The following is a 17,162-nucleotide window of genomic DNA, read 5'->3' as shown; positions in this document are numbered from 1 at the left end:
ACAGCACACAGCAGGACAGCACACAGCAGGACAGTACACAGCAGGACAGTACACAGCAGGACAGCACACAGCAGGACAGCACACAGCAGGACAGTACACAGCAGGACAGCACACAGCAGGACAGCATACAGGAGGACAGTACACAGCAGGACAGCACACAGCAGGACAGTACACAGCAGGACAGTACACAGCAGGACAGCACACAGCAGGACAGTACACAGCAGGACAGCACACAGCAGGACAGCACACAGCAGGACAGCATACAGGAGGACAGCACACAGCAGGACAGCACACAGCAGGACAGTACACAGCAGGACAGTACACAGCAGGACAGCACACAGCAGGACAGTACACAGCAGGACAGCACACAGCAGGACAGCATACAGGAGGACAGTACACAGCAGGACAGCACACAGCAGGACAGTACACAGCAGGACAGTACGCAGCAGGACAGTACACAGCAGGACAGTACACAGCAGGACAGCACACAGCAGGACAGTACACAGCAGGACAGTACACAGCAGGACAGCACACATCAGGATAGCAAACAGCAGGACAGCACACAGCAGGACAGTACACAGCAGGACAGTACACAGAAGGACAGTACACAGCAGGACAGTACACAGCACACAGCAGGACAGTACACAGCAGGACAGAACACAGCAGGACAGTACACAGCAGGACAGTACACTGCAAGACAGTACACAGCACACAGCAGGACAGTACATAGCAGGACAGTACACAGCAGGACAGTACACAGCAGGACAGTACACATCAGGACAGTACACAGCACACAGCAGGACAGTACAAATCAGGACAGCAGGACAGTACACAGCAGGACAGCACACATCAGGACAGCACACAGCAGGACAGCACACAGCAGGACAGCACACAGCAGGACAGTACACAGCAGGACAGTACACAGCAGGACAGCACACAGCAGGACAGTACACAGCAGGACAGCACACAGCAGGACAGCATACAGGAGGACAGTACACAGCAGGACAGCACACAGCAGGACAGTACACAGCAGGACAGTACGCAGCAGGACAGTACACAGCAGGACAGTACACAGCAGGACAGTACACAGCAGGACAGTACACAGCAGGACAGCACACAGCAGTACAGTACACAGCAGGACAGCACACAGCAGACAGTACACAGCAGGACAGTACACAGCAGAAGGTATGCAGGGAACTAATAATGACAGAACCAAGTTGATTAATAGCCTGACAACGTAAGGTATACAGGGAACTAATAACGACAGGACCAACTATATCAATAGCCTGATAACTTAAGGTATCCAGGGAACTAATAATGACAGAACCAACTATATCAATAGCCTGACAATGTAAGGTATCCAGGGAATTAATAATGACAGAACCAACTCTATCAATAGCCTGACAACGTAAGGTATCCAGGGAATAGTAATAACAGAATCAACATTATCAATACACGGACAAGTTCTGGCCTGGTTTAGATCTTATCTGTCGGAAAGATATCAGTTTGTCTCTGTGAATGGTTTGTCCTCTGACAAATCAACTGTAAATTTCGGTGTTCCTCAAGGTTCCGTTTTAGGACCACTATTGTTTTCACTATATATTTTACCTCTTGGGGATGTAATTCGAAAACATAATGTTAACTTTCACTGCTATGCGGATGACACACAGCTGTACATTTCAATTAAACATGGTGAAGCCCCAAAATTGCCCTTGCTAGAAGAATGTGTTTCAGACATAAGGAAGTGGATGGCTGCAAACTTTCTACTTTTAAACTCGGACAAAACAGAGATGCTTGTTCTAGGTCCCAAGAAACAAAGAGATCTTCTGTTGAATCTGACAATTAATCTTAATGGTTGTACAGTCGTCTCAAATAAAACTGTGATGTGGTCATCCTGTCTGGGTTGGCGCCCCCCCCCCCCTTGGGTTGTGCCGTGGCGGAGGTCTTTGTGGGCTATACTCAGCCTTGTCTCAGGATGGTAAGTTGGTGGTTGAAGATATCCCTCTAGTGTTGTGGGGGCTGTGCTTTGGCAAAGTGGGTGGGGTTATATCCTTCCTGTTTGGCCCTGTCCGGGGGTGTCCTCGGATGGGGCCACAGTGTCTCCTGACCCCTCCTGTCTCAGCCTCCAGTATTTATGCTGCAGTAGTTTATGTGTCGGGGGGCTAGGGTCAGTTTGTTATATCTGGAGTACTTCTCCTGTCCTATTCGGTGTCCTGTGTGAATCTAAGTGTGCGTTCTCTAATTCTCTCCTTCTCTCTTTCTCTCTCTCGGAGGACCTGAGCCCTAGGACCATGCCCCAGGACTACCTGACATGATGACTCCTTGCTGTCCCCAGTCCACCTGGCTGTGCTGCTGCTCCAGTTTCAACTGTTCTGCCTTATTATTATTCGACCATGCTGGTCATTTATGAACATTTGAACATCTTGGCCATGTTCTGTTATAATCTCCACCCGGCACAGCCAGAAGAGGACTGGCCATCCCACATATGCTCTCTCTAATTCTCTCTTTCTTTCTCTCTCTCGGAGGACCTGAGCCATAGGACCATGCCCCAGGAATACCTGACATGATGACTCCTTGCTGTCCCCAGTCCACCTGACTGTGCTGCTGCTCCAGTTTCAACTATTCTGCCTTATTATTATTCGACCATGCTGGTCATTTATGAACATTTGAACATCTTGACCATGTTTTGTTATAATCTCCACCCGGCACAGCCAGAAGAGGACTGGCCACCCCACATAGCCTGGTTCCTCTCTAGGTTTCTTCCTAGGTTTTGGCCTTTCTAGGGAGTTTTTCCTAGCCACCGTGCTTCTACACCTGCATTGCTTGCTGTTTGGGGTTTTAGGCTGGGTTTCTGTACAGCACTTTGAGATATCAGCTGATGTACGAAGGGCTATATAAATAAATTTGATTTGATTTGATTTGATCAATAGCCTGACAATGTAAGGTATCCAGGGACTAGTAATGACAGGACGAACTATATCAATAGCCTGACAACGTAAGGTATCCAGGGAACTAATAATGGCAGAACCAACTATATCAATAGCCTGACAACATAAGGTATATCAGACTTGTAATGACAGAACCAACTATATCAATAGCCTGACAACATAAGGTATATCAGACTAGTAATGACAGAACCAACTATATCAATAGCCTGACAACGTAAGGTATCCAGGGAACTAGTTTTGACAGAACCAACTATATCAATAGCCTGACAACATAAGGTATATCAGACTAGTAATGACAGAACCAACTATATCAATAGCCTGACAACGTAAGGTATCCAGGGAACTAGTTTTGACAGAACCAACTATATCAATAGCCTGACAATGTAAGGTATCCAGGGACTAGTAATGACAGAACCAACTATATCAATAGCCTGACAACGTAAGGTATCCAGGGAACTAGTTTTGACAGAACCAACTATATCAATAGCCTGACAACATAAGGTATATCAGACTAGTAATGACAGAACCAACTATATCAATAGCCTGACAACATAAGGTATATCAGACTAGTAATGACAGAACCAACTATATCAATAGCCTGACAACGTAAGGTATCCAGGGAACTAGTTTTGACAGAACCAACTATATCAATAGCCTGACAACATAAGGTATATCAGACTAGTAATGACAGAACCAACTATATCAATAGCCTGACAACATAAAGTATATCAGACTAGTAATGACAGAACCAACTATATCAATAGCCTGACAACATAAGGTATATCAGACTAGTAATGACAGAACCAACTATATCAATAGCCTGACAACGTAAGGTATCCAGGGAACTAATAATGACAGAACCAACTATATCAATAGCCTGACAACGTAAGGTATCCAGGGAACTAGTTTTGACAGAAACAACTGTATCAATAGCCTGACAACATAAGGTATATCAGACTAGTAATGACAGAACCAACTATATCAATAACCTGACAACATAAGGTATATCAGACTAGTAATGACAGAACCAACTATATTAATAACCTGACAACATAAGGTATATCAGACTAGTAATGACAGAACCAACTATATCAATAACCTGACAACATAAGGTATATCAGACTAGTAATGACAGAACCAACTATATCAATAACCTGACAACATAAGGTATATCAGACTAGTAATGACAGAACCAACTATATCAATAACCTGACAACATAAGGTATATCAGACTAGTAATGACAGAACCAACTATATCAATAACCTGACAACATAAGGTATATCAGACTAGTAATGACAGAACCAACTATATCAATAACCTGACAGCATAAGGTATATCAGACTAGTAATGACAGAACCAACTATATCAATAACCTGACAACATAAGGTATATCAGACTAGTAATGACAGAACCAACTATATCAATAGCCTTTCGGAAAAAAACGAGTTTATTCAAGCTACAGCTCATTAAGAAAGATATGACCCATGCGGGCCGGGAAGATCTCTCTATGCGAGGTCTAAAACCAAATGTCCAATAACCTATCCTCATTATTCTTACCTGCCTGTCGTAAACGTTTTAAGACGAGTTTAAGGTTATGAACAGTAGCTAATTTCCCAAATATTCTAGCCTACAAAGGTGTTGTCCTAAAGTTGTTGGGGCTTTTCAAAAATAACTAGAATGAACAACTATAGCACAGCTTTCAACAATACTATCTAATTATATAGCCTCTACCAAGGCTTTAAACAATACTATCTAATTATATAGCCTCTACCAAGGCTATAAACAATAATATCTTATTATAGAGCCTCTACCCAGGCTATAAACAATACTATCTAATTATATAGCCTCTACCAAGGCTATAAACAATAATATCTTATTATATAGCCTCTACCCAGGCTATAAACAATACTATCTTATTATATAACCTCTACCCAGGCTATAAACAATAATATCTCATTATAGAGCCTCTACCCAGGCTATAAACAATACTATCTGATTATATAGCATTCTACCCAGGCTATAAACAATACTATCTGATTATATAGCCTCTACCCAGGCTTCGTCCTGATTGGTCCAGGAGCGGCGTGGCCAATAGGGCCAGTATAGCACAGTGTTTTATGGGTACATATTCTTGACAGGACGAAGGTTGACAACACAAACTACCATGAGTGGATTTTTTTTATGTCAGACAGCGATAAATTAATGATAAATTAACGATAAATGAATGATAAATTAACGATAAATTAACAATAAATTAGTCTCTAGTCAGCCCTGACAGCCTTGTTGTCACCTAGCAACATACAAACCTACACACACACTCTACACCCTCTACACACACTGCACACTACACACTCTACACACACTACACACACTACACCCTCTACACACACTGCACACTACAATACACACTACACTACACACTCTACACACACTACACACACTACACCCTCTACACCACATATGTCAGAGTCAAGGCCCGCGGGCCACATCCGGCCCGCAAGAAGGTTTTTTACGGCCCCTGGGATGATCTTGATTTATTATTAGAACCGGCCCGCAGCAAGCCGGCAGCCCGCAGATCTTTTACACGCACCAATACTACATTTCCCACAATGCAAAGGTGACGCACCGAGCAGTAGGCTGCTTCATTTCAATATTTATTGGCACAGCAGTCGTCAGCATCACAGTAAAATTAACTTTCAGATACCCATCAAAAATGGCAAAACGGAAGGTGGATACTGAGAACCGGGGGTTTCAAACAAGGTGGGAGTCGGAGTATATGTTCACGAAGGTAGCTGGAAAACCTGTGTGTCTTCTGTGTGGAGAAAGTGTGGCGGTACTGAAAGAGTATAATCTGAGACGACATTATGAAACGAAACACGCGGACAAAAACAAGAATATGGACATGGAACAAAGGCTACAAAAGGCAGAGGAATTAAAACGAGGCCTCAAATCTCGACAGGCTCTGTTCAAAAAAGCCAAATCACAAGGCCAGGCTGCTGTCAAGGCCAGTTTTATTTTGGCAGAAGAGATCGCTAAATCAGCCCGGCCATTTACGGAGGGGGATTTCATCAAAAACTGCATGATTAAAGTTTGTGACGAAGTTTGCCCAGAAAAAAGGCAACTCTTTTTAAATGTGAGTCTGAGCAGAAACACCATTGCCGAGAGAGTAGACCAGTTGTCCATCAATCTAAAAGAGCAGCTTGTGAAAAAGGGAAAAGATTTTATTGCATATTCCTTGGCTGTGGATGAGAGCACCGACATTTCTGACATTGCCCAGTTGTCAATTTTCATCCGCGGAGTGGACTCCAACCTAAGCGTGACAGAGGAGTTTTTGGCTTTACGTCCTATGCATGGCACAACTACGGGGCATGATTTGTATGAAGAGGTGTCAAGATGTGTAAATGAGATGGAGCTGCCTTGGGAAAAACTCGTGGGTTTGACAACCGACGGAGCACCTGCGATGTGTGGACACAGGAGCGGACTGGTGGCGAAGATACGGGAAAAGATGCAAGAGGAAAACGCGACAGGTGAGCTGACAGCTTATCATTGTATCATACACCAGGAAGCGTTGTGCGGTAAAGCCTTGAAAATGGAGCATGTAATGAGCATCATCACGCGCACAGTTAACTTTATCAGAGCCAAAGGTTTGAATCACCGCCAGTTCAAGGCATTTCTGACGGAGTTAGAAACGGAGCATGGTGATTTGCCTTATCACACAGAGGTGCGATGGCTAAGCCAGGGAAAGGTGCTTCAAAGATGTTTCGAGCTTCGTGAGGAGATTTGTCTGTTCTTGGACAGCAAAGGGAAAGACACAACACAACTCCGAGACGAAATGTTTCTGTGTGAAATGGCTTTTCTGTGTGACATTACGAGTCATCTGAATGCAATAAACTTGCAGCTGCAGGGTCGGGATCGTGTCATCTCTGATATGTACAGTACAGTGAAGGCATTTAAAACCAAACTGACTCTGTGGGAGACGCAGATGCGGAAAGAAAATTTGAGCCACTTTCCCAGCTGCCAGACCATGAAAGAGAAGCTCTCTACCAGTGCGTTCCCGAGCACACAGTTGGCTGATAAAATAGGTATGCTTGCCGCTGACTTTCGACGCCGATTTGCTGACTTTGAAGCACAAAAAAGCAGGTTGGAACTGCTCGGTAACCCATTTGCTGTTGACGTGGAAAGCTCACCACCAAACCTCCAAATGGAGTTGATTGACCTCCAATGCAATGATGCACTGAGGGCAAAATATGCGGCAGTGGGTGCTGCGGAGTTCGCCCGTTTCCTCCCCGGCACAATGCCCCAGCTGCGCATCCAGGCTGCTCAAACGTTGTCTATGTTTGGCAGCACATACCTGTGTGAACAACTGTTTTCTTTGATGAACCTGAACAAAACATCACACAGAAGTCGACTTACTGCTGAACACCTCCACTCAATTCTGAGGATTTCTTCAGCTCAGAGCCTTACCCCGAACATTGATGAACTTGTGGAAAAGATGGGACACCACCAAGTATCACCCTCAACCTCAAACAAGTGAACATTACTGTGCAATCACATATTTAGAGTTTTTACTCAGTTCAAGTTTAAAAGTTAAAATTTAATATTTGTTTTCACTGCATGTTACTTCTCCTTAAACAAAGTGTTGTTTTTGATTAATAGATTTTTGCACTTTATTTTTTTGTATTTCAATCCAATTATATTTTAAAAATATTTCAGTTGAGTGGATGATAGAAAATTGCTATTATTGTTTTTTCTTTGAAGTAAATTTAGCCCACTTTTGCTAAAATAGAAAATATAGTCTACTGATGGTGCCTTGAATACCGGTTTCTTTCATTTAATGTTCATGTTATGGGGATATTTATATAAAGGAAATTTGTCTTTTGTGTCTGTTGAAAATTAAAGATTACTGACAGAGCCATAAGAAAATATTGCTTTATTTATCTGATCATATTGTAATATATTTGTTAGGTTTTCAGTAGGTTCAATTAGGTTCACTAGACTATATGCGTCATTTAAAAATTTTTCAATGAACATTCGAACAGTCCGGCCCTCGTCTTGTAGCTGATTTTTTTATTTGGCCCTCCGTCCATTTGACTTTGACACCCCTGCTCTACACACACTGCACACTACAATACACACTACACTACACACAACACTACACACAACACTACACACACTACACTTCACAGACTACACACTCTACACACTACACTCTACACACTCAAATACACTCTTAAAAAAAAGGTTCCAAAAGGGTTCTTCGGCTGTCTCCAAGGGAGAACCCTTTTTGGTTCCAGGTAGAACCCTCTGTGGAACATGGAACCCAAAAGGGGTTCTACTTGGAACCTAAAAGGGTTCTTCAAAGGGTACTCCTATGGGGACAGTCAAAGAATCCTTTTAGGTTCTAGAATCTTTTTTTTGTCATAGCGTGTTCTCAGTTTGTAAACAACGAACTGTTTTGAATGTTGACTGCAGCTCTAACTTATCTGGAGTTGAAGACCAGGGAGAGACTGTGACATCATAATAACAACACACACAGTCACTCTCTGACACAAACAAATGAGAGTGTGTGATCTTTCAGTCTCAGACACGGCTGTCGTGTGTTTGTGTAGCTGTGTGTGTGTGTGTGTGTGTGTGTGTGTGTGTGTAGCTGTGTGTGTGTGTGTGTATCTCTGTGTGTGTGTGTAGCTGTGTGTGTGTGTGTGTGTGTGTGTGTCAGACTCACCAGTTGAAACTCACTGCGTCGTGCGTAGGCGTCCTGTATTCCAGAATCCCTCCACAGAGCGTCCAGCGCCAGACCATAAAGCTGGAATTCCATTGGTTCTACCGCCACTCCACCACGCCCCTCAAATGACATCACAAACATGCCGTGCTTCTCGTTTTCAGAGTTCTGCCACGGAATCCCCAGCTTGTCCCGTGCATCTACCAATACACGCATCCCCTGTAGAACAATATATACATTAATATATACATCTACCAATACACCCATCCCCTATAGAACAATATATACATCTACCAATACACGCATCCCCTGTAGAACAATATATACATTAATATATACATCCACCAATACACCCATCCCCTGTAGAACAATATATACATTAATATATACATCTACCAATACACCCATCCCCTATAGAACAATATATACATTAATATATACATCTACCAATACACCCATCCCCTATAGAACAATATATACATTAATATATACATCTACCAATACACCCATCCCCTATAGAACAATGTATACATTAATATATACATCTACCAATACACCCATCCCCTGTAGAACAATATATACATCTACCAATACACCCATCCCCTGTAGAACAATAAATACATCTACCAATACACCCATCCCCTGTAGAACAATATATACATCTACCAATACACCCATCCCCTATAGAACAATATATACATCTACCAATACACCCATCCCCTATAGAACAATATATACATCTACCAATACACCCATCCCCTGTAGAACAATATATACATTAATATATACATCTACCAATACACCCATCCCCTATAGAACAATATATACATTAATATATACATCTACCAATACACCCATCCCCTATAGAACAACATATACATCTACCAATACACCCATCCCCTATAGAACAATATATACATCTACCAATACACCCATCCCCTATAGAACAATATATACATCTACCAATACACCCATCCCCTGTAGAACAATATATACATCTACCAATACACCCATCCCCTATAGAACAATATATACATTAATATATACATCTACCAATACACCCATCCCCTGTAGAACAATATATACATCTACCAATACACCCATCCCCTATAGAACAATATATACATTAATATATACATCTACCAATACACCCATCCCCTGTAGAACAATATATACATCTACCAATACACCCATCCCCTATAGAACAATATATACATCTACCAATACACCCATCCCCTGTAGAACAATATATACATTAATATATACATCTACCAATACACCCATCCCCTATAGAACAATATATACATTAATATATACATCTACCAAAACACCCATCCCCTATAGAACAATATATACATCTACCAATACACCCATCCCCTGTAGAACAATATATACATCTACCAATACACCCATCCCCTATAGAACAATATATACATCTACCAATACACCCATCCCCTATAGAACAACATATACATCTACCAATACACCCATCCCCTATAGAACAATATATACATTAATATATACATCTACCAATACACCCATCCCCTATAGAACAATATATACATCTACCAATACACCCATCCCCTATAGAACAATATATACATTAATATATACATCTACCAATACACCCATCCCCTATGGAACAATATATACATTAATATATACATCTACCAATACACCCATCCCCTATAGAACAACATATACATCTACCAATACACCCATCCCCTATAGAACAATATATACATTAATATATACATCTACCAAAACACCCATCCCCTATAGAACAATATATACATTAATATATACATCTACCAATACACCCATCCCCTATAGAACAATATATACATCTACCAATACACCCATCCCCTATAGAACAATATATACATCTACCAATACACCCATCCCCTGTAGAACAATATATACATTAATATATACATCTACCAATACACCCATCCCCTGTAGAACAATATATACATTAATATATACATCTACCAATACACCCATCCCCTATAGAACAACATATACATCTACCAATACACCCATCCCCTGTAGAACAATATATACATTAATATATACATCTACCAATACACCCATCCCCTATAGAGAGAGACGGCGCTGGATACATACACTCACTCAAGTACAAAATGTGTTATTTTGATCTATCTACAACCAGTATTACAGTGTATCAATCTACAACCAGTGTTACAGGGTATCTATCTACAACCAGTGTTACAGTGTTACAGTGTATCTATCTACAACCAGTGTTACAGTGTATCTATCTACCACCAGTATTACAGTGTTACAGTGTATCTATCTACAACCAGTGTTACAGTGTATCTATCTACAACCAGTATTACAGTGTATCTATCTACAACCAGTATTACAGTGTTACAGTGTATCTATCTACAACCAGTGATACAGTGTATCTATCTACAACCAGTATTACAGTGTATGTATCTATCTACTGGTACTCACACAGCTCTTAGGTCTTTCACATGCTACACACACATTATTGGAAACAGAAGCGTATTTAGCTAACCCAGAAGAGTCTATTCTATGTTACATACAACGTTCCCTCAAATTTCAGGTCTGCTGAGCGCAAACTTGAACGTTGTGAAAATGCTGTGCAACTTCCAGCCTGCGTTTACTGTGAACACTGAGGTTGTACCCGCGTTTGGGCTGCAAAGTGGCGCAGCAGGGCCTGACATTAACCTACTATTCCACGTGTTTTATCAGACAAGGAGGTGACTGAAAATGTTGTGTTGTTTGATGCAAGAAACAACTTTACAAAATAAAATGCATTATTATTCCCATATCATTATTACAGAGAATCAGACACATCAGACCCTCTGCCTATTGGCTACTTAGATTATTCAAGCCTGTCTCAAAATACAACACTGCCCCTTTAAGACAAAAAAAAACCTCTTTACTCGCTTTTCAAAGATGTCTAGAAATGTACACGTTTTGTGCTCTTGTAGGAAGTAATCACTACAAATGATCTATAACTGGGCTAATAACTCCCTAATTAGCAAAGGGTATGAACAAAATGTGCCCATGTGGGAACATGCAGCTCTCACTTTGAACTCAAAACAAGCGCATCTACTCACGAACGAATAGAATCCTACCCCAATGCGTTCTGCTTACAACAAAAGTCTTGCATAGATTGTTTTATTTTAGGATGTTGCATTAAAAGTGGCTAATATTGAGTTGATTCGATCGCAATTCCCACAGCAAAGGGAAACGTTGATAGTGTTAACTAAAGGGGAAAAACTCTAGAACGTTGATAGTGTTAACTAAAGGGGAAAAACTCTAGAACGTTGATAGTGTTAACTAAAGGGGAAAAACTCTAGAAAGTTGATAGTGTTAACTAAAGGGGAAAAACTCTAGAACGTTGATAGTGTTAACTAAAGGGGAAAAACTCTAGAACGTTGATAGTGTTAACTAAAGGGGAGAAACTCTAGAACGTTGATAGTGTTAACTAAAGGGGAAAAACTCTAGAACGTTGATAGTGTTACCTAAAGGGGAAAACTCTAGAACGTTGATAGTGTTACCTAAAGGGGGGAAACTCTAGAATGTTGATAGTGTTAACTAAAGGGGAAAACTCTAGAACGTTGATAGTGTTACCTAAAGGGGGGAAACTCTAGAATGTTGATAGTGTTAACTAAAGTTGGGAAAATCCAGAACGTTGAGTGAAGTTCAATCTCGTGCTTCTCTGCGCGGGGCTGTGGATGTGCGCAGCTTAAAGGGAACATTGGGGACAACAGAAGCTTCTCAAGCTAAACCCAGAAGATCCAGATAATGGATAAATCATATAGACCCCTTCTCTCTGTCTCTCTCTCTCTTCACCAACAGACATACAGTCTGACACATGTGTTTCATTAAGACCCCAGTAATTAAACAGTAGCTTTAAAAAATATATATGATGTTGTTAGAAGTCTCTTTATAAATTGTGTGTGTGTGTGTGTGTGTGTGTGTGTGTGTGTGTATGTGTGTGTGTGTGTGTGTGTGTGTGTGTGTGTGTGTGTGTGTGTGTGTGTGTGTGTGTGTGTGTGTGTGTGTGTGTGTGTGTGTGTGTGTGTGTGTGTGTGTGTGTGTGTGTGTGTGTGTGTGTGTGTGTGTGTGTGTGTGTGTGTGTGTGTGTGTGTGTGTGTGTGTGTGTGTGTGTGTGTGTGTGGTGTAAAGTACTTCAGTAAAAATACTTCAAAGTTCTACTTAAGTCATTTTTTGGGGCGGTACTGTATCTGTACTCTACTTTACTATTTTTTATTTTCTACAACTTTAACTTCACTACATTCCTGAAGAAAATAATTTACGTTTTACTCTATACATTTTCCCTGACACCCAAAAGTATTTTCAATTGCTTAGCCGGGCAGGAAAATTGTCAAATTTTTCAATCAAGAAAACGTCTCTGGTCGTCCCTACTGACTCTGATCTGGAGGACTCACTAAACAGAGAACATCCCTGGTCGTCCCTACTGACTCTGATCTGGAGGACTCACTAAACAGAGAACATCCATGGTCGTCCCTACTGACTCTGATCTGGAGGACTCACTAAACAGAGAACATCCATGGTCGTCCCTACTGACTCTGATCTGGAGGACTCACTAAACAGAGAACGTCCCTGGTCGTCCCTACTGCCTCTGATCTGGTGGACTCACTAAACAGGGAACATCCCTGGTCATCCCTACAGCCTCTGATCTGGAGGACTCACTAAACAGAGAACATCCCTGGTTATCTCTACTGACTCTGATCTGGAGGACTAACTAAACAGAGAACATCCATGGTCGTCCCTACTGACTCTGATCTGGAGGACTCACTAAACAGAGAACGTCCCTGGTCGTCCCTACTGACTCTGATCTGGAGGACTCACTAAACAGAGAACGTCCCTGGTCGTCCCTACTGCCTCTGATCTGGCTCTACTAAACAGAGAACATCCCTGGTCATCCCTAAAGCCTCTGATCTGGAGGACTCACTAAACAGAGAACATCCCTGGTCATCTCTACTGCCTCTGATCTGGTGGACTCACTAAACAGAGAACGTCCCTGGTCGTCCCTACTGACTCTGATCTGGAGGACTCACTAAACAGGGAACATCCCTGGTCATCCCTACAGCCTCTGATCTGGAGGACTCACTAAACAGAGAACATCCCTGGTTATCTCTACTGACTCTGATCTGGAGGACTAACTAAACAGAGAACATCCATGGTCGTCCCTACTGACTCTGATCTGGAGGACTCACTAAACAGAGAACGTCCCTGGTCGTCCCTACTGACTCTGATCTGGAGGACTCACTAAACAGAGAACGTCCCTGGTCGTCCCTACTGCCTCTGATCTGGCTCTACTAAACAGAGAACATCCCTGGTCATCCCTAAAGCCTCTGATCTGGAGGACTCACTAAACAGAGAACATCCCTGGTCATCTCTACTGCCTCTGATCTGGTGGACTCACTAAACAGAGAACGTCCCTGGTCGTCCCTACTGACTCTGATCTGGAGGACTCACTAAACAGAGAACGTCCCTGGTCGTCCCTACTGACTCTGATCTGGAGGACTCACTAAACAGAGAACGTCCCTGGTCGTCCCTACTGCCTCTGATCTGGCTCTACTAAACAGAGAACATCCCTGGTCATCCCTACAGCCTCTGATCTGGAGGACTCACTAAACAGAGAACATCCCTGGTCATCTCTACTGCCTCTGATCTGGTGGACTCACTAAACAGAGAACATCCCTGGTCGTCCCTACTGCCTCTGATCTGGCTCTACTAAACAGAGAACATCCCTGGTCATCCCTACAGCCTCTGATCTGGAGGACTCACTAAACAGAGAACATCCCTGGTCATCCCTACTGCCTCTGATCTGGAGGACTCACTAAACAGAGAACATCCCTGGTCGTCCCTACTGCCTCTGATCTGGCAGATTCACTACACAGAGAACATCCCTGGTCATCCCTTCTAGCCTCTGATCTGGCAGATTCACTACACATTACATGCTTCATTTGTAACTGATATCTGAGGGTCGGAGTGGCTCTCTGTACATAAACAATTCAAACACAAAGTATGGCAATTGGAAACTTTTTATATCTCTCTCTGTGTGTGTGTGTGTGTGTGTGTGTGTGTGTGTGTGTGTCAGAGAAACTAGTAGTCACTTCCTCACTGCAGTGACACACACACACACACACTCATGCGAGTTCGGGCGCACATACACACTAAGTCTGCCGGCTGATGCCACGTTCACACGCTGGTCAGAACTAGGAAACTCTTGACATTTCAGACTTGCTTAGAAAGTCGATAAATCCCGAGTTCTGAGCAGCGTGTGAACGCGGCACGAGAGCCAGACATGAGTCACACTGTGTCATAGTTAATGTGTTTTAGTTAGGTACAAAGTGTACGTCTGGTCTGCATGGGACCACTGATCCGTTAGATACAAACCTAACCACTGATCTAGAACCACTGATCTAGTTTTACTTTGTGTGTACGTCTGACACCACTGACTTAGAACCAGTTTGACTTAGTGTGAACGTCTGACACCACTGATCTAGAACCCGTTTTACATAGTGTGAACGTCTGACACCACTGATTACTGATCTAGGAGCCGTTTTCCCTGCCCCAGTCCTACCCATTCTATAGAGAGGGAAATGCACAAACGGACCTAATATCCAATGTTTTGTCAATGAGAGTAGAAGCTGACTTGGGATCAGTTTCCAGGAGACAAACTCCATATACAGTAGAGAATAATAGGATAGGAGCTGACTTGGGATCAGTTTCCAGGAGACAAACTCCATATACTCCATATACAGTAGAGAATAATAGGGTAGGAGCTGACTTGGACCTAATATCCAGTGTCAATGAGATCAACACTCAGAACTCAGAGCTTTTGAATTGAACTAACTAGGATGGGCCTCTGCCTAATGCGCGTCAATACAGTGCGCGGGGAATTGATTGAATAACGTTGTTTTCCCTTGGAGAAATGCCATGCTACAATAACACGGGCCTGTTCACTGCATGAGTCACAATGGTTATAACTCTTATCTAAAAGTATTTATTTTGGCTACCTTTATGATATTTTCAAAGATTGTGTCCCGGAAGTCGAGTAGGGCTTTCTTGTCGAACTCTTTCCCATTAATAATCCTCATCTGTTTGAGGAAGGTCGATTTGCCGCTCTCTCCAGCACCGAGGAGAAGGATCTTCACGAGCCGCCTCACAGCACGCCTCTCTCGTGCAAGCATGGCATCAATCTCCCGGCTCCTCCGCCGAGCCTCTCGCTCCTGCACCGCGTCCCTTTCCCGGATCCTGTCCTTGCTGCCGCCCGCCTCTCGGGTGGCCTCGGCCGGCAGCAGGCAGCGGCTCAGGCTCCGCACAACTCCCGACATGGTCCGTGTTTAACCAACCAACCCACCAAACTTCAGCAGAACCTTTTCATAATACGAGAAGAGTCCAGTCTACACTCCCATTCAATAGGCTACGGTTCGATTATACCATTTCAGTAGTAGCAGGGATATCCGACTGATATAAACCCCCAGATTGTCTCATTCCACTCCGAGGAAAAAAGTGAGAAATTAGGCTATTTCGATATCCAAATCCTTGACATGATACGAGATAATCCACTCCACTACGCTTTAATACATTTATATTAGCCTAAACGTTTAAGTGGTTAGGATTATCAAAATGAAAAAATAAGATTTTGTCGTCCATTAAAATAGATCCTGTTTATGTATCCGTTATGCGCCGACCCGCAGAGTTGCGCGAGCTGGAGATACTCCCGTGTCCATTTTGGTTTAGAGTTGGATGTGTTGTCTTCTCAAATAAAGAACCAGCGAAGTGGACAAGAGGGGAAAAAACAACACAACCACCGCCGAGACTAAAGTCGTCCAACAAGCGTTATAAACTCAGTATAAAACGATATCACCGTCCGCGTATCTAGACTAAAGTTTAGCCTAACAAACAAACTTCAGTAAAATAAAAGCAAATGTTGCCTCGATGTAGATTAGGAGGATTCCCAGGGGATTTCTGAACTTGAGAACACGGACAAAAAGGCAAGAGTGGGAGCGAGAGTCTGGCCCAGTGATTTATATATACACTAGGTGACTAACAGGGGGTGCTGTTTTGAAGCCGCTGAGCCTCCATATTGGCACTCACCGCTGAATTTTTTAAATATATTTTGGAAGCTATATAAATGCATTTGGCCTCGTCGTGGCCCACACGGAGTTGGGCTGTAGTTGTAGTGGGCTGTTCCATGTCAGCTACATACTGTCTTGGTCTGGTCTAAGACTGCTGCAGCACTACTCCGGACGGCAGATAGGGGGCGACTCAACACCACTCTATCACTACGGGAGGCGCTGAGAAAGAACACTGGGATGTAGGGCTCGATGCTTTAATTTGAATCAAAGAAAGAACACTGGGATGTAGGGCTCGATGCTTTAATTTGAATCAAAGAAAGAACACTGGGATGTGGGGCTCAATGCATTAATTGGAGTCAAAGAAAGAACACTGGGATGTAGGG

At 42.8% G+C, this 17,162-nt stretch overlaps 1 protein-coding gene across 1 annotated transcript in view; it reads right to left on the bottom strand.

Annotated features, from left to right (window-relative positions):
- Nucleotides 1-16,714, bottom strand: part of LOC139370127 (guanine nucleotide-binding protein subunit alpha-12-like) — a 36,700-nt gene extending 19,986 nt beyond the window's left edge. The window contains exons 1-2 of the mRNA XM_071109451.1: nt 15,715-16,714; nt 8,672-8,887 (exon numbers count right to left, since the gene is read on the bottom strand). Coding sequence (XP_070965552.1) covers nt 8,672-8,887; nt 15,715-16,032 — 534 coding nt within the window. The 5' untranslated portion in view covers nt 16,033-16,714. The remainder of the gene's footprint in view (nt 1-8,671; nt 8,888-15,714) is intronic.
- Between the last annotated feature and the right edge of the window lie 448 nt (nt 16,715-17,162).

Source organism: Oncorhynchus clarkii, chromosome 17 (genome assembly GCF_045791955.1).
Source record: "Oncorhynchus clarkii lewisi isolate Uvic-CL-2024 chromosome 17, UVic_Ocla_1.0, whole genome shotgun sequence".
Taxonomy (NCBI): domain Eukaryota; kingdom Metazoa; phylum Chordata; class Actinopteri; order Salmoniformes; family Salmonidae; genus Oncorhynchus; species Oncorhynchus clarkii.
The sequence above is the reverse complement of the archived record's forward strand: the minus strand, read 5'-3'. Positions and strand labels throughout refer to the sequence as shown.